Raw genomic sequence first — 22,456 nt, forward strand, 5'->3', positions numbered from 1 at the left:
AAAAGATAGCTGCACAGCATAGCTGCTCAAAATGTCGAGTTTTACACTGAAAAACTCAAACTCATTACTGAATGTCACAGAAACAAAATCCGTAAATATACTAACAGTATAATCCAGTTATATCGACATCCGATTTATCGACATTTTGACATCACATATTTTCCAATTAAGAAATTTTTCCATCAATTTCTTCACTAAGCAATTTCTCTTATATCGACTTTTTTTCCGGCCCACTCTGTTTTATCGAGATGCTTCTTGGGTACCTGGTGAAGCCCACAAACATAAATGGGGGGAAAAGCCACGCTAACTGTCACCGCAATAGTTCCTTCATTTAGTCCGCATACCCCGCCAAGTAGCCTATATCGACACCCCAGGCTTTAGCAGGTCATGTATGGCCTTCACAGTGTAGTCTCCAACACAGTACAGTGCCTTACAGACGTGAGCGTCTCGGGCGCTGGGCATCACCTCCCTACCCCCACTCCCGATCACTCACTCGCCTCGTGCTGCTTGGCCTTTGGTACGGTAACTCCACACCCCCCCCCCCTCCTCCCCTCTGCCTCTTGTTAGTTTTACTGTGTAGTTGTGTCAGCCTACATCATCTTAGTGGACCTCAGGATCTATTCTTAGTAATCTTAGCTTCATGTCTTCACTCACGTTCATTTTCTCACTTCACGATACAGAAGTAGAGTTGTCTTTTTAATGCTGACCTCCCCTTGTTTTTTCCTCTTTGGCTTTAAATTTTCATCTATCGACATTTTTATATATCGATATCAAATCCACTTCCCAAATAATGTCGATATAAGCGGATTATACTGTACTTGGCTAATACAGAAGAGCAGACTGAGCTGTTCTTATAGCCGCCCGCAAGAAACTGGTAGAATTAATAATATTGGCATTTATATAGCGCTCAACCCTGATTAACAGTACACAGGCTCTACTATGTCATGATAAAGCTTTCAGTTGTGTGATTTAGGCTTGAAAATTTGAGTGGTCAGTATTAATTTTAGAGCAGCATCAGTCTCACAAAAATAAAATTTATACTACAAATACATTTCCATCCCAACCAAAAATCAACTAGATGGAACTTTAGTCTCAGCTAATCTCCAAAAGACAAAAAGCTGCAGTCCTAAGACAGTGAATTTTCGCCCTTGATAAGAGTGCAAAACTATACAGCAGCATACTTACTCATCAGTAACATCATCCTCATCACTGGAATCCTCAAACTGATAGGGTGGCATGGGGCCATGGGGAGGGACTGGACCGCCGGGGCCATGGAAAGGAGGAGGGCCATGGTGGTACTGCTCGTAAAAATCCTCTTCATCCTCTTCCATGTCCTCATCATAATCCTCCTCATCATCATCGTAATACATGTCCTCTTCATCCATCGGAATATCATCATCTTCAGGGTCCATGTACGGATTAGGAGCTTCAGCTCTGAGAGCCGGAGGTTTCATTCCAGAAGCCATGTTGGTTTGTGCTGGGCCAGGGCCAGGGCCAGGGCCCCGGGGAAAGTTTGAGCCATTTCTGTTGGCACCAACTGCACCTTGCATTTGTCCTGGTGGACCGCTTCCAGGACGACCTCCTGGTACAGGGCCCATATTTCTGTTGGCAGAAGCCATCCTGACTGCGTTAGCTGGATGTCTTGCATTTTGCATCTGGTTATTTGGCAGTCTCGGACGCAGCTGCTGCTGCTGCTGGGGTCGCCTTTGAAAGTGCTGCTGTTGTGGACCCGGATTCTGTTGCTGATGCTGCAACCGTGGTGGTGGTGGATTTTGCTGCATCTGTTTCTGTGGGTGCTGCTGTGGCTGATGAGGTCGACCGCCTGTTTGTTGTGGTGACAGTGCCGCATGTCTTGGTGATGTCGGTCGTGGAAAGCCGAGTCTGGAAGGCTGCCCGCCTGTGTGTATGGCGGAGCCGGGGTTGTTCATTCTAAAAGCAGGTTGCCTCGGCGGAGCGTTCTGAGGCGCGGGGGGGCCAATAGGCAAGCGGCCCACCGTTTTCATCTGCTCCAGTAACTGGTTGCAGGTCTTAAGTGACTGCTCCGGAGAGTTCAAGTTCTGTGAATGGGAAGGTCCTGTGTTCATGACACTGTTGTTGGCAAACTGAGAACTTGGGACACCAACCCCTTTTCGTACTCCTGGCTTTCCGGGTGACTGGTACATATTGTTATCTGTTTCAATTTGATGATCCATGGGTTCCAGTAGGTGATGAGATTCGTTTTCAAAGGTGCCGCTCTCTTCATGAAAAGAAAGTTCTTGGTAGAGATTGCCACCGGCCATGGAGGATGGAGGGACACCAGATTGAGACACGCTGCCGTCCTGCTGGGACAGGGGAGAGAACCCTGGCTGAGATGACTGAGGTGTAGCATCTTTATGCTGGCTGTCAGGGGATGGCTGAGGGGAACACTCCTCCGGACTGAGTGATGATGAAGGCAAATTGTCAGCCTGGGAGAAATAAAGCATTACTTGTTTAATAATCAAATTCCGTATTATTTCAACAAGAAAATATATTCAAGAAAAATGAAAACTATAGCTGTTCTATTGGCATGAAAGCTCTGAAGCCAACAATATAGAACATAGTAGTAGTCGATGAAAGTGTGATCATGTCTACTCAAATCTAAGACGCAAATCTTAAGCATCACTTTTTTAAAATCACCCTTCTCAATCCACTACAATAGTAAGGACTTGAACAAATGAAAGGACAATAAATCCAATGAGAAATTTGCATTATTACAAAATGCACAAAGGACATAGAAAAGAATTCCAAGGCTCAGAGAGTCAATATGTACATAATAAATAGCGCCAATTACAGAACATCTAATAAAACATGATACCATCTATGCAGAGCACTGTACATTTACAGCTGGGAGGAACTGAGGAAAAATAAGTTGTACGTTTCCTTAAAGGCCAAGAATACAACATGACTGTCCTGTGGAGATGAGAAGCCAACATATTTACCGCAGGTTCAATGCTTACTTTAACTACGCTTGACAAGGACACAAGTATCAGAGACAGATGAAAGTGAAGGAGAATAGTAGAAGTTTCTGAAACTGCAGTACCAAATGGAGACCACCCCCTCAGAATGATGTATGTCCGCCGTCTCACATCCAGATGTAGATGCCCAGTTGGGATAAGGGAACATCCTGAGCAAAGGCTTACAAGTCTAAAGAGGTTTTAAAAGTTGCACCACACTCAGCTCGGAACTGAACCCATGACTTAAACCTGCGCACAGCAATGAACAAGATCAAGTCAAAAACAAAAAACATAAAACCACTGCTGACCTCCACTTAAAGCACCATGATCATTTCAAATATTCTCCTCACCTGATGATCCTGTGGTTGAGAGCTGGATGGTTCACTGTTCAATTCCTCCACATTTGCAAGACAGGCCTTCAAAGCTTCACTCCACTCTTTGTCAACAGACATGATTTCACACTTTCACTTAGCATAAACTTTGCTCTGAAATAAGTAAACAAACAGAGAAATGAAAAGTTATTTTCAAAAACACTTTTGAAAGTTTCTAAAACACTGACTCTGGGAACACTTCCCACCCAGAGCCAAAACAAAACTTGAGAGTGAGTCTGAAATTAAAAATATAACGATTTACACAGTCGAACTCGTCCAAGCCAGAATCGTAATGGTCAGGGGAAATAATTTCATCTTGGCCAGCCTGGCCACTTTAGCGTCAAATCAGGGCTGAGTGGGCAAAACATTTTCTTGCAAAGCCAGATCATGTTTTTTTCTAAATCATTTTTTTACAGTGAAGATTGGTTTATGTGATAGACATATGGTGTCGGTGGCCTAGTGGTTAGGCTCTCGGACTCGCAACAGTAAGGTCGTGGGTTCGAATCCTGTCAGGGGCCCGATGTTGTGTCCTTGGGAAAGGCACTTTACACGAATTTTCCTCACTTCACTCAGGTGGGAATGGGTACCAGGCTATAGACAGCGAAAGATCTTGTCAGTTTGTTAGTGTTTGAGCGCTTAATCAGCTGCTTGCACTGTATGCTTCCCGGGTCGCTGAGAATGGTTCAGAGTGTTCTATGGTCTGCTGGGGTAATAATATAGTGTAAAGCGCATAGAGCCTGCTGTTGAGCGGGGAAATGCGCTACACAAATGCTAATTATTATTATTATTATAGACACAGATGTGCAGATTGCAATATTTTTTAAACTTTGAAAATCAGTTAATAAATAACTTTCCTGTCTTAAGGCCACATTTTAATTTTACTTATTTTTTCTCCTTTTCTCAAAGTATTCCATTCAAGGATTAAAAATGTTCAGTTCTGGAAATCATTATCAGTTACATAATCACCCCTGAGCCCCCTTCGTTCATGGGATTTTCACGACACAGGGGCATTGAAAGGGTTAATATATATGTTCACATACATAGAATAATGAGATTTATATCGGCAGAGGGCATTACGTATGGACTGGATTCTATGATATTTTAGTCCTTTTCAAGTCATACACTTTGGACTAGTCATTCAAGCATAGTCACAGGGTAAATCGATCGCTGGATGCCCCATGATTTGTGTACACAACCAGCCAGCTGTAACGCCTCACGTTTTGGTGGGTCTTATCAGCTCATTGCTTTGTTTCATTATCAGAAGGTTGAAGTTTGAAATCCATAATGGGTCTTTCCGCAAAAATGCATTATTTAAAAGCCGAACCACCAAGTTAGCCAGTGAGCGCCCAGGCACCCCCACTCCCCCCATGCACACTGCAACATTATAATATAACATAACGATAACAGATTGCTTTGGCAACAGATTCTTCACACTTTAATACTTTCTCAAGATAATTATCGTAAGCCTACTAAATTTGCTCACTGAACAGAATATTCACGATTTTGGTTTATTATATTTTACCTTATTTGCTATGTTATACAGTGGAACTCGGATTCAACGAGAACTCGGATTCAACGAAAAGAGATGGATTCCCTGTTTTTCTTCTTCTTTAAAATCAATAAAAATAACCCGGATTCAAAGAACACTTAAATCAGCAAGCTAGGATTCAACTAGGTTGCTTCCAGGGTGAACAGTCCCCTCAGACGTGGCTTCGCTCATTTTTCTCTCACAACGAACGTTATCTATTCCCGGAAACCATCCATTGCACCTGCATAGTGAACCATTATTCACTTAGCCAATTGCATGCGACCAATCAGCAGCCTTCTTTTCATACCAACACATGCGTTGTTGGAACGCGCACGCGTCTACTCTAGCGTGCGACTGGGTCGGATGGGGGGCCTGCATTAATGCGAGTACCGCACATTATGGGTATTTTTTTTTTGAGAATGACGTGAGGCTCTCTTTCTTTTTGGACCAATGCATCTTCTTTCATTTTGCTCAAAATTGCTGTGACCAGGAAAAAGCGCGATCGGCTTTTGAGGGTGCTGAAAACCAATCTCTATCAGAAATGACCCTAGGGGGGGCAGGGCTGAAGCTCCACAGGAGTGTCTGTGTCTGAATAGTCACACCCTTCAGTTTGTCCTCCTTTCTGATTGCTCACTTACACCAGGTTTCAAGACATTCAAGACTCTTCATCACCATATATGTGTCACGATGCGATGGAATCAGGCGCTCGTCAATTTGGGGGCATGTGGAGTTATTAGTGTATCATCTGAAAGCGTATTCATTTGCCTAGCTTTCGATGAAAAAATACCCATCTTGAATAGAAGCCGAGATACAAGACTTGCGACTGAAAAAGTTTTGTGTCGCCTGGTTTCAGAGGTAAATTTGAGAGAAAATGGCCACCAAAGTTTGGTAACTTCCATAGTTTTAGAGTTCTTTGTTGTAAAGTAGAGTAATCATAAGGTAACATTATAAGTACCCACTTTCAGTATTCCATAACGAGTACTGTAATGGTCAGTATATCGGTATCGTTGAGAGCAAGAAAAGAGTAACACACTCACACACACACATACACAGAAGAACAACAAAGATGTCTAACTTACGACAGCACAAGCCACAGTCATGTAAAGTTTAAGTCTTATATTAAACTCTGGAACACAACCCGAGACGTTGTTTCATTTATTAATTTTTAATGTTGTTGGTGTTCTTGGACTGTTCACAAGTAGAATACACAACAAATTGGCGACGAGAACTGCGAGATTGACGACGGCGTAAGTTGAAGCTTCATTACTTCAGTTCTTCGCAAACTCGATCATCGCTCACCTACACGTGGCCCCAACGCCCCCAGTTCAACCTGTTCTACTGTGGTGTGAGTACGACACACTACGTCAGCCGAAGACAGGATTTGACTGCTTGGACTGCTATCTACGCACGCTGCGCATTTCGCCCAGAAATCGTACTCGCTGTTGAAAGTCATGGCGACTCTCGGGAGAATCGAAGAATTCGATCCAGAGAACAACGATCTCGAATCATACACTGAAAGACTAGAACAATATTTCGTGGCAAATGATGTTATAGAAGGCAAAAAGACAGCAGTTTGATTGGAGGGAAGACTTACGAGGTATTAAAAAGCCTAATTTCCCCAGCAAAGCCTGCTGAGAAGACTTACTCTGAACTAAAAGAAGCACTACTCAAACACTATAAACCCAAACCACTTGTCAAATGAGAGATTTAACTTCTATAAAGCATCCCAAAGGGAAAATGAAAGCATTTCTCAATATCTGGCAAATCTAAGAAGGCTCTCACAGCACTGTCAATTTGAAAATTTTTTAGAAGACAGTCCTAGGGATGAATTTGTGTGTGGACTCAGAAGTGTGCATATACAGCAGCGGTTACAGCAAGTTGAGAAGCTAACTTTGCAAAAAGCTGTGGAAATGGCACAAACAATGGAGAGTGCTGAACGTAATGCCTCACAATTAAATGAACAATTTGAAAGCAAAGTTCACATTGTGAAGAAAAGTCAAGCAAAAGGAGCAATAGCCAACCAAAAAGGAGCCAAAATAAGCCAAAGAGGAGCCAAAGTCCAAGAAGTGGCTAAATATAAGCAAAAGAGCTACAGATGCGGTTATGATAACCACATAGCTCAGAACTGTAAATACAAGGATTACACTTGCAATATCTGTAACAAGAAAGGTCATCTGGCCAAAGCTTGCAGAAACAAAGCAGGAAACAGAAGCCAAGAGACAAAAATGGTAGTGGAAGAAGAACAAGAATTCATTTTCACCACTGAAAGCAAAGACTCAAAAACTAATGCATTTCAAACAGAAATAATGATAAATGAAAGAGGGTCCAAATGGAAATTGACACAGGCTCAGGTGTAACCATCATGCCAGAAACAACATTCAAAGAAAAATTTCCTGACATGAAACTCAAGCCCAGTGCACAGATTTTGAAGACCTTTAGTGGAACAGTCATTACCCTTGCAGGTGAAGTGATGGTGACAGTGAAATGTGCCACAGGCAAAAATGTGAATCTAAGACTGCTGGTAGCAAAAGTACCACACCATACAACAATTCTTGGAAGAGACTGGATTGAACGAAAAGTTAAAAATTAGATGGGCAAACGTGTTCTCAACAACAAACAGCCTTGACTCGGTGTTGAAGAAACATAAAAATCTGTTCTTGCCAGGACTAGGAGAGCTGAAGGGTACCCAAGACTGAATAAGACAAGACGAGGCAACTCTTCTTTACGTCATGTGACAAGCGCAGGCGCCTCCCACTTTGCCAGCTGCGCGTATAACTCGCTGGGCTGGCGATAGTTTACATTGGTTACAATGCAAGGCTACTGTGATCATCTCTGGCGGTATGTCTAGCCAAGACCTCTAAAATTAATATATTTTAGCCGAGAGAGAGAGGAGAGAGAGAGAGAGAGAGAGAGAGAGAGAGAGAGAGAGAGAGAGAGAGAGAGAGAGAGAGAGAGAGAGAGAGAGAGAGAGAGAGAGAGAGAGAGAGAGAGAGAGAGAGAGAGAGAGAGAGAGAGGGAGGGAGGGAGGGAGGGAGAGAGAGAGAGAGAGAGAGTATTTAATGGATAAACGTAGCCTATCTAGATCTAGAGAGTCTAGATTTTGTTGTGCACCCAGCCAAGAGTGTGCAGTTCAGAAAGTAGATCTAGAAATCTAGATCTAGGCCCTTAAGTGGTTGGCGAATGACCGAAGGGCGACTCTTGACTAGCGGTATGTCTGAGAATTGGCGGAGACACTCTAGATCTATATCATGGAACTTGATTCATACTATCATATCAACAGTATATAGATCTACTTGAGCTTCTGTGCTTGTTTCAATGGTTTCTTTTTCGGTGCACCTGTACAATTGTGGTCCCGTTTAATGTTTACATGACGGCCATTATTGTCATGTGGGAGTGAATCTAGATCTAGACTTAGATCTAGATCTAGATCTAGATCTAGATATCTCTAGATTCTATCTAGATCTAGATAGCAAAGATAATCTATTTCTAGATCTAGATAGCTAGATCGATCTAGATCTAGATCTAGATTCTAGATATCTATAATCTAGGCCTAAATCTAAATAAGAAACATGTAAAAATTACCACAGGGGCACTTAGGCCTTGAGTGATTAAGTGCAAACGGGACCGCTATTTTACAGGAATGCCATTGTTTCCTAGCTTCAGTTCATGATCATTGATTCTGACATTGGGGAACAGCTCGCTGTGTAGTTAATCTAGATCTAGATCTAGATCTAGTCAACAGTTAGACTGCTGGACTCTAGCAGTGGCCGTATCTTTAGTTTAAAAAATATCCAATCTATTGTATATTCTGTTGGACAACAGTTCATTGCAGAGCACCACTGGCTGTTCTGTCGTTTTTAAACTGTAAGATCTAATCTACTTCTACGTTTCGTAAACTCCTAGATCTACATCATCATGTCACTGAACATGTCCAGCCCACTACCGCTTTCCGTTCATAAAAACCTTAAATTTCTCAATTCACTATATTCAAAATGTGAACAAAAACCTGTCAAGATAGATACCAAACAGTTTATATGAAAAAAAACCAAGGCCAAACTGCCACTATGAAATTCAAAGAAGGCAGCTATTTCAGCGAGTTGAACAGTGTGCTCTTTCTTCCTATCTGGTTACCAAGGGGAGCCAGTTGGAATGAAAATGAGGCTGTTGTCCCGTCTTGTCTTATTCCGTCTTGGAGGGTACTAAGGCAAAGATACAATTGCAAGAAAATGCCCAACCAAAATTCTTCAAGCCAAGACCAGTGCCATATGCACTGAAGCCGAAGGTGGCGGAAGAACTTAAAAGCCTGGAAGAAAAAAGGATCATCACCAAAGTCACACACAGTGAGTGGGCAGCTCCAATCGTGGTGGTTCCCAAACCGAATGGGAAATTGAGACTACGTGGTGATTTTAAAGTCACAGTAAATCCAGCCATGAAAGTAGACCAGTACCCACTTCCAACAGTTCAAGACATATTTGCAAATTTGTCCAAGGGTCAAAAGTTCACAAAACTAGACATGACTCAGGCATACCATCAAATGTCTATGGATGAGGCCAGCAAACAATATGTAACAATTAATACTCACGTCTGACTTTTTCAGTACAACTGACTTCCGTATGGAATTGCCTCAGGACCTGCTCTTTTCCAAAAGCACATGGAAGAAATGCTAGCAGGAATTGAAGGTGTACAAGTCTTCATTGATGACATTCAAATCACAGGGTCAAATGAACAGGAACATATGGAAACAGTGGATAAGGTTCTGCAGAGGTTGGAAGAAAATGGAGTCAGATTGAACAAAGAAAAGTGCAGTTTTCTTCAGGATAGCATTGACTACCTAGGACATCATATCGATGAGAAAGGTCTGCATCCTCAAGAAGACAAAATCAAAGCCATGCAGGAAGCACTGAGACCAGAAAATGTGAAAGAACTTCGCAGTTTTCTTGGAGGAGTTCAGTACTATGGGAAATTTTTACCTAATCTATCAGCAACTCTAAAACCGCAGAATGAATTGCTTCACAAAGACAAAGAATGGAAATGGTCTGATGCATGTGAAAAGTCATTTCGCAAAGTAAAGGAACTGCTCAGTTCAAGGACAGTGCTAGTACACTACGACCCGCAGTTACCATTAATCCTAGCAACTGATGCCAGTATTAAGGGACTAGGAGCAGTGATTTCCCACAAAATGCCAAGTGGAGAAGAAAGGCCTATTAGATCGCCTTCGCTTTGCGGACTCTCACAAAGGCAGAAACAAATTATGCCCAGATAGAAAAGGAGACACTAGGAATCATGTTTGGAATCCGCAAGTTTCACCAATACCTCTACGGAAGATCCTTCACGCTGATCACTGATCATAAGCCTCTTCTTAAGATTTTTGGACCAAAGACAAACCTACCAGCGATGGCTGCTGCCAGAATCCAAAGATGGTCATTGGAACTCACCAGTTACCAGTATGAAATCCAGTACAGAAGAAGTGAAGATCACTGCAATGCAGACATGCTGTCAAGACTGCCACAAAAGGGAACAGAGTCAGAGAAGGAAAGGGATAAATTAGTCTATTTTTCTTACATCAATGACATGCCTATCTGATCTCTGCAGCTGACATTGCAGAAGAAACAAGAAAAGATGCTGTATTGTCAAAGGTGCTGCAATATACACTGACTGGATGGCCAAATTGCTCAGAGGATGACAATGTCAAGCCATTCTTTCAAAGAAGGGAGGAGATTACCACAGAGGCAGGAGTTCTTCAGTGGGGCCTGAGAGTGATCATACCTCAGAAGTATAGAAACAGAATACTATATGAACTACATGAAGGATATCTCGGAATGAACAAAACCAAAGCAATGGCTCGTTCATATGTATATTGGCCAAAGATAGATCTAGACATTGAGAAAATGGTCAAGGACTGTCACAGATGTGCAGAAGGGAAGAACATGCCAGCAGCCGCTCCAGTATTTGCATGGACGTTTCCGTCAAACCCATGGGAACGGATTTATGTAGATTTTTGGGAGTACGAAGGTCAGAAATATCTCGTGCTGATCGATGCTTACTCAAAATGGCCTGAAGTAATACCTATGACAACAACGACAGCACAGAGAACAAATGATGTGCTCAAACAGATCTTTGCAATTCATGGATTGCCTGTCACACTTGTCAGTGATAATGGCCCACCATTTAGGTCAAGTGAATTTGAAGAATTTCTTCAGAAAAATGGTGTACAGAACATAACATCACAGCCTTACATGCCCTCAACAAACGGATCTGCTAAGAGACTTGTTCAGTCATTTAAGAGACTTATGAAATCATCGAGCCCAGGACAAAGTGGACCGCAAAGATTGTCCAAAATCCTGTTACAACTCCGAACAACGCCTCACATGATGACTGGCAAAAGTCCAGCAGAACTCTTATTCAAAAGGAAGATAAGAATCCGGTTGGACCTGATGAAGCCTGATCTCGTATCTAAGATGCGTCACAAGCAAGAAGCTCAGGCACAAGGAAAAATCCTCCGTGAATTTCAGCCTGGTGACACTGTCAAAGTCAGAAACTACCGGCCAGGTGTAAACAGATGGACAAACGGAGTGATCTTACAAAGACTGGAAACCCACAGTTACTCTGTTCGTGTAGGTGGAACGGTGCGACACTGTCATATCAACCAGCTGCAGTCTGCTCCAGACTCAACTGCAGATATCAACGAATTACCGCCTCCACTACCTACCGTCCCAATGTTACCAATGGGTCAGGATGAGGAACCAACGGTACCACCATCAAGTGTTAACCCTGACACAAACCAAGACGCCACTCAAGGACAAGCGTCACCACAACGATCACCACCAAGACGTTACCCAAAACGTGTCAGAAGACCAGTTCAAAGAATGGACTTATAACTCTACTCAAGTGAATGGACTGTCATAATCATAAACGTTCTCAGTGAAAAAATGGACATTTTAACTACATAAAAGTGAATGGACTGTTTTAAGGATAAACATTTTCAGTGAATTAATTTCAGATGTGCTATTTAGTATTAGTGACATGAAACAAATCATACCAAGGGACTTACCTCTGAAGTGATAATTTTGTTACAAGTTATAAGGGATTAATTTCCTTGCATCATAATGTGCACATAATAATATTACCTTACCATTGTTGTCAGTGAAACAAAGTAAAGCCTATCACAGATCTTAAGAAGTCAGTTGTAATAGAATTCAAATGAAAAGTTTCGATCAAGTTTGTTACAGAACTAGTAAAGCTAGTAGGGCTGGGTCACGAGCGCGAGAACGGAACTGAATCGTCACTCTTTCCTGCGGAACGCGATTCACGATTCACTTCAGCGGAACGCGGAACAGTATCGCCAAACGATTCCCGATTCACTCCCCTGTCGCTGTCACCACCTTGTGGCTTGTTTAACTTACTGCTGAGTCGAGTCACGAGCGCAAGAACGGAACGGAACACTTAGTATGGCTCCCCTTATTTTACAAAAGATGGTATAGTCCAACCCCCCTATTAAAACAAAATGAACGGGGTCCAACCAATAGACAGAAGGAATTTTATGGAGCCATTGTTTTAGCGAATGGTGGGGTTGGGGGGGGGGGAATTTATGGGGGTCACTAATTGAGGTCAGTTGATAGAGCAGTGCAACAAAGGGTGTGGGGCGGAGAGGATGGCGGAACAACTGTAAAAGTGGGACCCGCGCTCGCCAAGAGGCGTTGATATGACATTGTTCAGTTTCAGTCAGTGTTCCGCCACTGCTCCACGAGCGCTCGCGTACTCGCGATTCATTGAAGCCCACTGAATCGCGAATCGCCACTCTCAAATTTGACGAGCAGGATCCAGCCCTAAAGGCTAGAATAACCAATTATGAATGTCCATGATAGGTTAAAGAACACGTAACTATTTTGAAAAGATTTGAATTTTTAAGAAAGGGAGGAATGTTGTAAAGTAGAGTAATCATAAGGTAACATTATAATATAAGTACCCACTTTCAGTATTCCATAACGTATTCCATAACGAGTACTGTAATGGTCAGTATATCGGTATCGTTGAGAGCAAGAAAAGAGTAACACACTCACACACACACACATACACAGAACAACAACAAAGAAGTCTAGCTTACGGCAGCACAAGCCACAGTCATGTAAAGTTTAAGTCTTATATTAAACTCTGGAACACAACCCGAGACGTTGTTTCATTTATTAATGTTTAATGTTGTTGGTGTTCTTGGACTGTTCGCAAGTAGAATACACAACATTCTTGTCAACTGAAAACTCACAATTTTTGTGTCTTTAATCTACGTGTTTCAGTAAAATGCACACAGCAAAGTATTCTTAAAGTAGGTACTGCAGACAGCCCGTTTTGAAGGCAGACAGCCAAGGCTGAAGCCAGTTTTGGACAACTTCATTCAACTAATAGCTGGTCTTAATTTTTGTAAACACTAATAAAAATGATACCACTGTTTTCTGTGTCTTTCCCTCTCCATGGTGAACGAGAAACTGTTATGATAGCATATTTAGTTTTTAATTGACTAAAGTTTAACACGGGAAAACTCAACCGTCTCGTAATTTTGAGCGCTTAGATTTGGGGGGTACTTGTTTTAAATTTCAATTTCTCAGACGTGAATCATTGAATTTTCTTGCAGTTTGAAACATAAAAATCTGGGATTTCAGGAGAATAGGTTATTGTTTTTATTCCGAGCCGAAAGCATGAGTGGTACGATGTAAAGACAAAGAAAGCATTTTAAAATATGAAATTTGACACAAATCGAGCTATCCGTGCCAGGATCATATTCCTAGACATCTCTACAATCAAGCTTATGCGTTTAGAAAAGCCAACTACGTTCCACAAAGTAGAAATATTACTTTTTCTGAAATGGGGTAACAACCACTTTCGGGAGATCGTTATTCTGCCATTGTGGCTGTTCCATCGCACATTGCCGCCCCCTCTGACTAGACCCAACCAGCAGACGATTATTGATGGTTCAGTGAAAGAAACATTCGTCGGATCTGTTCGTCAATTTATGTAAAATATTATCATAATTTTCTTTTAGGATACTTATGAATATCATGTTTTGAAAAATAATACTAATCTGCCACCACTTGCTGGTTGGATTTATTATTGTTTGGTGGGAATCACGCCGACCTACATTTTCACCACCTCATAGCAAATTAATTGCGATCTATACAAATGTATCGCTTCATGGTTGTATTTTTGCTGTCTTTTCAACTAAGAACACCGTATTTATTCTAAATGCATCAAAATCTAAGCATCTCTGGTCGACAAAGTGAAAGAATAAAGCCCTGAATAGTTGAACTGGGAGTTCTGTTTATAGTAACATGTCATCACACACTAAACTAAACACTCGGAAGGGGGATACTGGGTGTTAGTGTTACCAATGGAAATATTCGTAGATCTATTGTTTAGCATTTAATTTGAAACAAAAAGGCTAGATCTACATTTTTGATTGGTGTGGATATTCAATTATTGAATGAACCAGCCTTTTTTATGTATTCTTAGACTTAGTTAGACTTAGATGTCACCTGATAATAGGAAAAATGCCCCCCCCCCCCATACCCTCTTTCTTCCATCCACTTACTGGACACATATTGTATTTCCCCGGCCACTGGTTTCTTTCTCAGCTAAAATGATAAATATAAATCTAGAACTAGATCTATAAGATGAACCACGGCAGAAACAGTATGTTGATTAAATTCAAATTTTTAAAGCCCCTGAGCAGAAATTTTAATTTTCTCAACCAATATTGATGACTTTTTTTCACATTATTGTCCATTTCTAAAATGTTTGGAAGGTTTTTACTTTCTATAAACTAATTCACTGTACAGAGCCGCCTGAAAAGAGGTTTAACTTGATATATAATGCAGCCTTGTAGCACAATTTGTTGATTTTATACGAATTTTTTTCCAGTCGGCAAACATTATAATTTTCACTCAATAATGGCAGGTTTTTTGGGGCATTAAAGGGCCGTTATGGAGTGTGATGAGAGGTTTTAGTAAACAATTTTCTTTTGGCCTCGTAGAGCTTGCATTGAGCTTTAATTTGATGTATGATTTAGCCCTGTAGCTTGATTTGTTCACTTGTTGTGATGCTTTTTGCCCGAGGATGTACCAGAGTTCCCCTAATTTTTTTTCCAAGAGGAATTTTTTGCACCGAAGCCCACTTCAGAGGAGTCCAGAAAAGTTACTTATGGTCAGAGAGGTCTGAAAAAAATTCAGCTACGTTTTTGCATGTGTTTGTAATGATTGTGTGCTTTTCACTAATGAGGAGGCAGTTTTGACTAATTTGGAAGAGGTTGAAATAGGGTTCTGAGCACATAATGACATATTTTGGACATTTTTTTTTTCAATTTTTGAAGGCCTATATCTTGGAAACCAGTCAATTTTTTAAGGCCTATATCTTGGAAACCAGTCAATCTAACATGCTTTGGTTTAGAGATCAATATTTGTGTTGACAGCTCTGGGAAAAACAAAGTTTTCATTGATTTGATCATGCACTCTGTATTTTAGAACACCTCAAACATGGTTGAAAGTCGCAGTTGAAAAGGTATCGTTCAAAAATAAAACTTTAAAATACCATATTCTCGATTGTTTATTGATGGACTTTGATAAAAATATTCTCTTTTTAATGTTCTTGAGTAGATTTGAACCCCTAAGGTTCAAACATCAATATTGTTATAAAAAAATAATTTTCGCTTGTGGTACCTACTTAAAGGGACAGGTAAAAGGTGTTGAACCCCTAAGGTTCAAACATCAATATGGTTAAAAAAAAATAATTTTCGCTTGTGGTACCTACTTAAAGGGACAGGTAAAAGGTGTTGAACCAAAGTACAAAAATTTGATAAAAATTGTCAAACAGGAAGAAAAATACTGTTTTCTTCTATTTCATTATTTTGACGAGGGCCTGATTTCACCACGCTGCCTCACATAGATGTATAATATTCAAATTAAAGCTTTAACCAAGGTTAGCCCAACTCTGTCAGTGCATGCCCTCTGTGCGCAATGGCACTGCATTTGTCCCATTCGTAGCACACATGAACAGGGCAGCCATCCAGATCAGCTGAGCAGCAAACATTTTCTGTCTTCGATCAAGGAAGGCCTTTGATCAAACCCTCCGGAGGAAAGAAATTTCTTGCAATTTCTGGGTAAAAAGAAGGCTTCCACACCAGACAAAGAGTATTGAGCGTATTAAGGCCACCTTTATTCTCATCCCAGGGTGACAATAGCGCAGGCGAGCCTTTTGGCTATTCTCATCTGGTGTGCGCTCACCTTTATAGCCTAGGCCAACCAGTGTAGCGTTCACCCTGAACGACAGAATTCTACACTGTGACAACAGAATTGTAGAATTCTGTGCCGTGAACAAACGTTCCAGCGCTCTTTTGTTGCTACTGTAAAGTGTTGCAATTTTGTCTGTGGGCAGGAGGGAGAGAGAAAGAGAGAGAAAAAAAGAGAGAAGAGTAGCGTGAGAACTTCCAGGCAAAACAAAATGGCGACCCGTGTAGTTTGGTTCGATTCGAAAAGTTACATAGCCGTAGCATCTTTGCAGACTACCAAATTAATTTACTTTTCTGTTTTAACATCACTTTTTAACTTTGTTTTGGTCAATTTGTTCGTCCACACCGATAGACAGTATTCAGAAAGAGAGAGAGAGAGAGAGAGAGAGGGGAGGAGTAGATCTTGCGAGAACTTACGGGCAAAACAAAATGGTGACCCCCGTAGTTCGGTTCGATTTGAAAAGTGAAATAGCTAAAGTAGCATTTTGAGATTTTGTAGACGACCAAATTAGCTTCTTTACGTCATTTTTTTCTTGGAAGTGCCTATTTGCAACGCCGCGCTGCGATTAGCGCCAGGGCTAAATAAAACGCCGTGTTGCCGTGTATGTAAAATATTAAGCTTAATCTGCACTTCGTTATCGGAAGTTCTAACGGCCGAAGTGACAGCGCGTCTGCGCTTGAAGTCAAACCATTATTTTTCTAGCGTGGGTTCGATCCCGGTCCTGGACGTTTTTGTTTTTTTTCGGGATTTTGTTGTTGTTGTTGTTGTCCTCTTCTCGACTGACCAACAAATTGTTCCCATAAATATATCTTGTCGCTTTGTAGTTGTTTTTTTTTTAATGTAGTGATGAAGCATGCACATTTTGGTTTTGTCCCCAAGAGGAGCTCTGTACAAAGTAGGCCTTAGTATAGCCTATACTTTTCCTTTTACCAATTTAGGTCTGGTTAAAGTTCAGTAGTGGCTTTCCTTGATCTGTGAGTCTAATTTTTTTTTTTTTATAAAATTTTAGGCTCAGGAGAAGGAAAAAAAACAACTCCCGGGACCGGGACTCAATGCCACGCATGGAAGCACTGAACATTAGACTTAGAGACCGTAGACAGTAGACAGCTTGTATACGTTCTCTAGGCCTAACTTAAAGTTCGGGTTGCACCGTCTTGTTATTGTTATCCAAGCGTCTTTCGACTTAAACTTGCTCAAACTCTAACTCAAATGATATAATATAAATGATTTTGAGAGATGAACAAGACGTCTACTTTTGTGCAAACAATGTCAGAAACAATTGTTAGATCTAATCTAGATCTAGATTTTTCTAGATCTAGATCTACCCAATATTGATCGGAATAAGACAATGTCATAAAAAAAGGAGTCAAATCCTAGGAGGTTTATCAAAAAACTGAGAAAGCTTCCACAATTCAGGCAGAACTACAGTATTATCATCATGTAGAAACGATGGCTACTACATCTAGAGTCTACCCACGTCACTGCGCATCTGTTTGGGTGCGCAACCCCCGGTCTCCTGCTTTGTTTTGGATAAGAACAGCGAAAACGAGGTCACTTTCTGTGAGCATGCGCAGAATGCAGCTTATTTCATTTTCGTTTTGGAGGTTCCTGTCAACACACCTGAATCTACGGTGTCGAAAAGTTTTGCCCAGTCATATTAATGGTTTTCGTAACCGGTATTGGTGAATTTACTAAGCGCTTGAGTAGTCGATTATTTAGCACTTTTAGTTAATCTAGCTCTAATGTATCGTAGAATGTAGGGTTGCGCACTGAAGCAGACCAAATTTGAGCAGTCCGTTTCGGTGCGCAATATCGGCTTTTTTGCTATTTGGCATTGATAGTGTGGCTTCTGGGCCCTTTGGTTGTTTTACTTATTAAGTTATTTCTTTATGACCTGCATTGTGCACTGAAACAGACTGTTTTCCTTCCATTTGGACGCATTATATTGCCATTGGAAGATGATCAGTTAATGTATTCATGTCAAAATTAATTAATATATATGGAAATTTAATCTCCAAAATGTTCAATTTCTTCTTTTCATGTCATTTCTTCTTCTTTTTTGTCCTTTTCCTTTAAGAATACTAGTCTAGGTAGTAGGTATAGTCTAATTCTTGTTTTCTTCTTTCACCTCCTTGTGTCCACAGCACCTTTCTTTTTCAATTTCTTCTTTTCAGGTCTTTTTCTTCTTCTTTTTTGTCCTTTTCCTTCAAAAATACTAGTCTAGGTATAGTCTTATAATTCTCAAGTCCGAATATGAAAAAATGTTATTCGGACTCTGATTCTTGTCCAGCATGACATCACTTCCGACTTCCTGTGACTCGTGACTCCGGCTTCCTGTCCTGCATCACTCGTGACTCGCCTTTGGCTAGGTAGAGACCGGGATCACTTCGGGCAAAATGGCGTTAAATTGTGCAGGAGCCGAGTTTTTATCGTATGATGAATTTGAGGCCAGCCTGAAAAGTTATAGCGCTTCTAATAAATGTTTATTTGTCAAGAGGTCATCAGAAGCAATTAAAGTTAAAGATGGCTCGTTAGCGTGTGTCGGGGTCGGATGGGCGGCCTGCACACGTGTGGCTGTGTGCGTGTCGGGGAGGGGGGAGGGGGCACTATCGGTCCGGGCGTTGAACGTCGCATACGCGTCAGCCCCCCCCTGGCAACTGATCATTACAATAATAAGCTAGTCTTGACGTAGATCCACGTAATGAATTGTGCGCTCATCTGTGGAATCAAAAGTTGCCATATGCTCGGCTCTACACAGCTACACAACTTTTTCTTGGTAAAACAATCGAGATGACATAGGCTTGTGAATTTGAACGAATCGGCCTTTTTTTTAACACAGCTCATAATATGCAGGTGCCAGGTGATCTGCTAATCTTCAATTTTACCTTTTTCTACAACAAAGAAAGTGGGAAACATGGGGGGCGGGGGGGGGGGGGCGTATCAATGAGACGGCGGGCATCGGATCGGCAGATAAAGTGTGGGGAAAACTAAAAAATGGCGGAAAATTGGAAGCACTGAACGTTAGATCTATAGAACGAAGACACTTCCTTTTGGTAAATTTTTACTTTCACTCCCGCACACAGATGCACTGTTTCAGGGGTCAAACTGCTGTACTGTTTGCTGCAGATCACACATAAAGCCACGAAAACTGTCTCAAAGCAATTATTTTCAAGACAATTTCAAATCTAACTAACTGTAAAATATCAAACTGTGGGTAAAAACAGGGGGGGATGCCCCCCTGTAACCCCCCCGATTTTCTTTTACCCCAGTGGGGCAGGCCCTCCTGGAACCCCCCGATTGGTCCAAAGCATGTCTATCTCGGTTAAAAACAATCAAATATTTCAAAAACTATTAATTTGCTACGGAAATGAAGTTGATATTCGTGTTCAGCGCATCAATATTTAGTACAAAATAGACAATTGGTAGCTGAGTGTGAGACGGGAGGGAAAGTAAAAAAATACCTTCCTTTTTTCCAGACCGTGTCCTAATAACATTTGTTCATATTCGGACTCGAGTCCGAATAAGAAATTTTTTTATTCGGACTCCAGTCCGAATATGAAAAAATTTTATTTGGACTCGAGTCCGAATAACGATGGCCTTTCTTCTTTCCCCTTCTTGTGTCCACAGCACCTTTCTTTTTATCCATTATCAAAACACATACACACGGTGTAAGCAAATCTCCTGTTAGGGGGCGCACAGCTCTCAAAAAGAACACGCTTCATTGACCTTGGCCTTCCGTTATAATGGTCAGAACAGGAACTTCTTGCAAGGAAAGAAGACAAGGCCAGGATAGAGAAAGATGAAAAGTGTCAGAAAAGAGCTAGATCTAGATCTAGAGCTGTAAACATGGTACTATTGCGCACCCAACCAGGCGATATATGTTGCACCAAACAGACACCTTGCGCACCAAACAGACACACGATACCAAACAAACACCACCACAACATATATATATATATAAATTTTAAACTGCTGTTACAGTATTGCGCTACACCGTATAGAGAGGAAGTTTTTCCAACTTCTGGTGAAAAAATCATGAAGATCGACCTGTAACTTCCAGAGATATCCACAAACGATTGCTTATTATACTGTATATCGCACCACAGGATTAACTCTAGATCTAATTCTAGTACTGGCGTTTCAAATAGCATGGGAGCCAGAACGCGGCGTTGCAAGAAAGTGGCTATTCTCACCCGCCCGGAAGTTCTCGCAAGATCTACTCCTCCCCTCTTCTCTCTCTCTCTGTCTCTTTCTGAATACTGTCTATCGGTGAGGACGATCAAATTGACCAAAACAAAGTTAAAAAATGATGTTAAAACACAAAAGTAAATTAATTTGGTTGTCTACAAAGATGCTACGGCTATTTAACTTTTCGAATCGAGCCGAACTACGCGGGTCGCCATTTTGTTTTGTTCTCTCTCTTTCTCACTCTCTCTCTCCACTGCCCACAGACAAAATTGTACGCTTTTAGTAGGCTACAAGTACAGTTGTAATGGAACGTTTGTTCACAGCACAGAATTCTACAATTTTTCTGTTATCACAGTGTAGAATTCTGTGGTTTAGGGTGAACGCAAAATTTGTTGGCCTAGATCTAGGCTATAACGGTGAACGCGCACCGGGTGAGAATAGCCAAAAGACTCGCCTGCACTATTCTCATCCCGGGTGAGAATAGAGGTGGCCGCGTTGCAGCACGGGAGCTATTCAAATTCAGAACGCGTCGTTGCAAATAGCGCTTGCCTTTTTTCTTTGCTTTTGTCAATTTGATAATCCACACCGATAGACAGTATTCCGAAATTAGAAAAAACAGGTCTTGTTTCACACGCTGGCAAGTCTCACGTGGGGTGAGAGGTCAATCGTATTTTTATTCTCACCCCGGGTGATACAGATTTCTAGCAGAGAGTTCTGAACTTTATTCTCTGTCTTGAACATGTTTCAGGTAGAAATCTAGAGAAGGCTTCACCTGTCCTGTATTATATTACAATTAGATTCCTAGGGGCCTAGATCTACACAAGACTAAGACAAGACCAAAATTCAAAACTGACAAAATCAACAGATTCACAACCAAATAAGTGGGCATCAAATTGATGGCATTCCTCTTTCCTCTTTCCCTGTTCAATTCTTCAAGAGCCTGATCAACACTATCACTGACACTAGTTTAGTAAAGTTTATGCCGTTTACTCTTGATCTAGATTCAAGTTTGATTAGATTTAACATCTCTAGAATCTATAATAGGTAAAGGAGGCTTGGCGAAAGACTCAAAATTCAATCTGAAACCGAATCAAAATGTCCACTTCGGTCTGAATGAGAGGCAAACATAACGAGGCGTATGGCAAAACATATGGCAAAGGCAGACGATGATTAAACTCAGAATTTAACTAGAACTAATTTATTTACCGTACAAACGCCTGGAAATGCTAAATTAACATTTTGCTTCCAAACGTAGACAATCAGTCAAACAATAGGAGGACGTCTGTAGCCTTTTCAACCCCGGATGAATGGCAATTCGAGATGGCGTTTCATGTCGCAAAAGTCGGGATGCAATTATGCATGACAGAGAAATATCATTTCAGATGGTGTAAACAGAATCCAAATAATCAGTAGTTGCAAAATCAACCAATATAAGTGAATTTTGTTGAAAATGAAATAATGATACATTTGCACGACATAGAGAAAAAAATGTCCAATTACCGAACAAGCCAAAAACACAAGGCCAAGAATGGATGCAGCACTGGGGCAGGAAACGCGTGCCTGATAGGAGCCCTTTCACAAAGCGAAACTATGGTCAAATCGTGCTGCGTGCTGCAAGACTCGCGCATTGAATGCCACGTTATGATATCACGTTAACTATTGTTAGTTTTTTTTAAGTTACCCTATGCTCAAGGACTATATATATACTGGTCAATATTCAGAAGTCAGAATCGCGCTCTCATTATAAATGGTGTAGGTTGCTTTCCATTGTACCGGGTGGGTGTTCAAATTAAATGTCAAGCAAACTTGTATCTTGTGGAACAAGATCTAGAGTCTAGGTATCTGCATATCAAGTACATACCTTAATATGTTTATTGTTTTTATCGACACCCAAGCATTTGTTCGGTCAGACGGATTTATGCTTCTTTCTTTATTTTTTTACCATTTCTTTATTACTGTTACTTTTGTTTAAATATAGATATTATCTCGGCTCCTGCTTTTAAAAAAGGAAATCAGTACCACACTAAAATAACAAATAGCCTAACTTCTTTGTTTAAAAAGTGTTAAACGATACTTTTGATATCAGATGAGAGGAAGGGTGGGGATGTTAGGTATGTGTGTGCA

At 41.1% G+C, this 22,456-nt stretch overlaps 2 protein-coding genes across 3 annotated transcripts in view; one reads left to right on the top strand and one right to left on the bottom strand.

Annotated features, from left to right (window-relative positions):
- The window catches only part of LOC101864041, a 59,505-nt gene extending 37,285 nt beyond the window's left edge, over nt 1-22,220 (bottom strand). For both annotated transcript variants that reach the window (XM_005090554.3, XM_013086660.2), the window contains exons 1-3: nt 21,539-22,220; nt 3,323-3,457; nt 1,186-2,444 (exon numbers count right to left, since the gene is read on the bottom strand). In XM_005090554.3, coding sequence (XP_005090611.1) covers nt 1,186-2,444; nt 3,323-3,424 — 1,361 coding nt within the window. In that variant the 5' untranslated portion in view covers nt 3,425-3,457; nt 21,539-22,220. The remainder of the gene's footprint in view (nt 1-1,185; nt 2,445-3,322; nt 3,458-21,538) is intronic.
- On the top strand, nt 7,201-11,749 carry LOC101854770 (uncharacterized protein K02A2.6-like). Its single transcript, XM_005090603.1, has 3 exons — nt 7,201-7,333; nt 9,500-10,057; nt 10,464-11,749. The coding sequence occupies exons 1-3, from the start codon at nt 7,201-7,203 to the stop codon at nt 11,747-11,749; spliced, it is 1,977 nt and encodes a 658-aa protein (XP_005090660.1).
- Nucleotides 22,221-22,456: the final 236 nt, after the last annotated feature.

This window comes from Aplysia californica, unplaced genomic scaffold (genome assembly GCF_000002075.1).
Source record: "Aplysia californica isolate F4 #8 unplaced genomic scaffold, AplCal3.0 scaffold00019, whole genome shotgun sequence".
Lineage (NCBI taxonomy): Eukaryota > Metazoa > Mollusca > Gastropoda > Aplysiida > Aplysiidae > Aplysia > Aplysia californica.

Excerpts from the sequence above, each read along its gene's own strand:
- LOC101854770 (XM_005090603.1), top strand. The coding sequence starts at position 7,201 with ATGGAAATTGACACAGGCTCAGGTGTAACCATCATGCCAGAAACAACA. Across the intron at positions 7,334-9,499 it reads AACAGTCATTACCCTTGCAG|GACCTGCTCTTTTCCAAAAG; the intron begins GTGAAGTGATGG and ends GAATTGCCTCAG. Across the intron at positions 10,058-10,463 it reads GATTTCCCACAAAATGCCAA|CTGACATTGCAGAAGAAACA; the intron begins GTGGAGAAGAAA and ends TGATCTCTGCAG.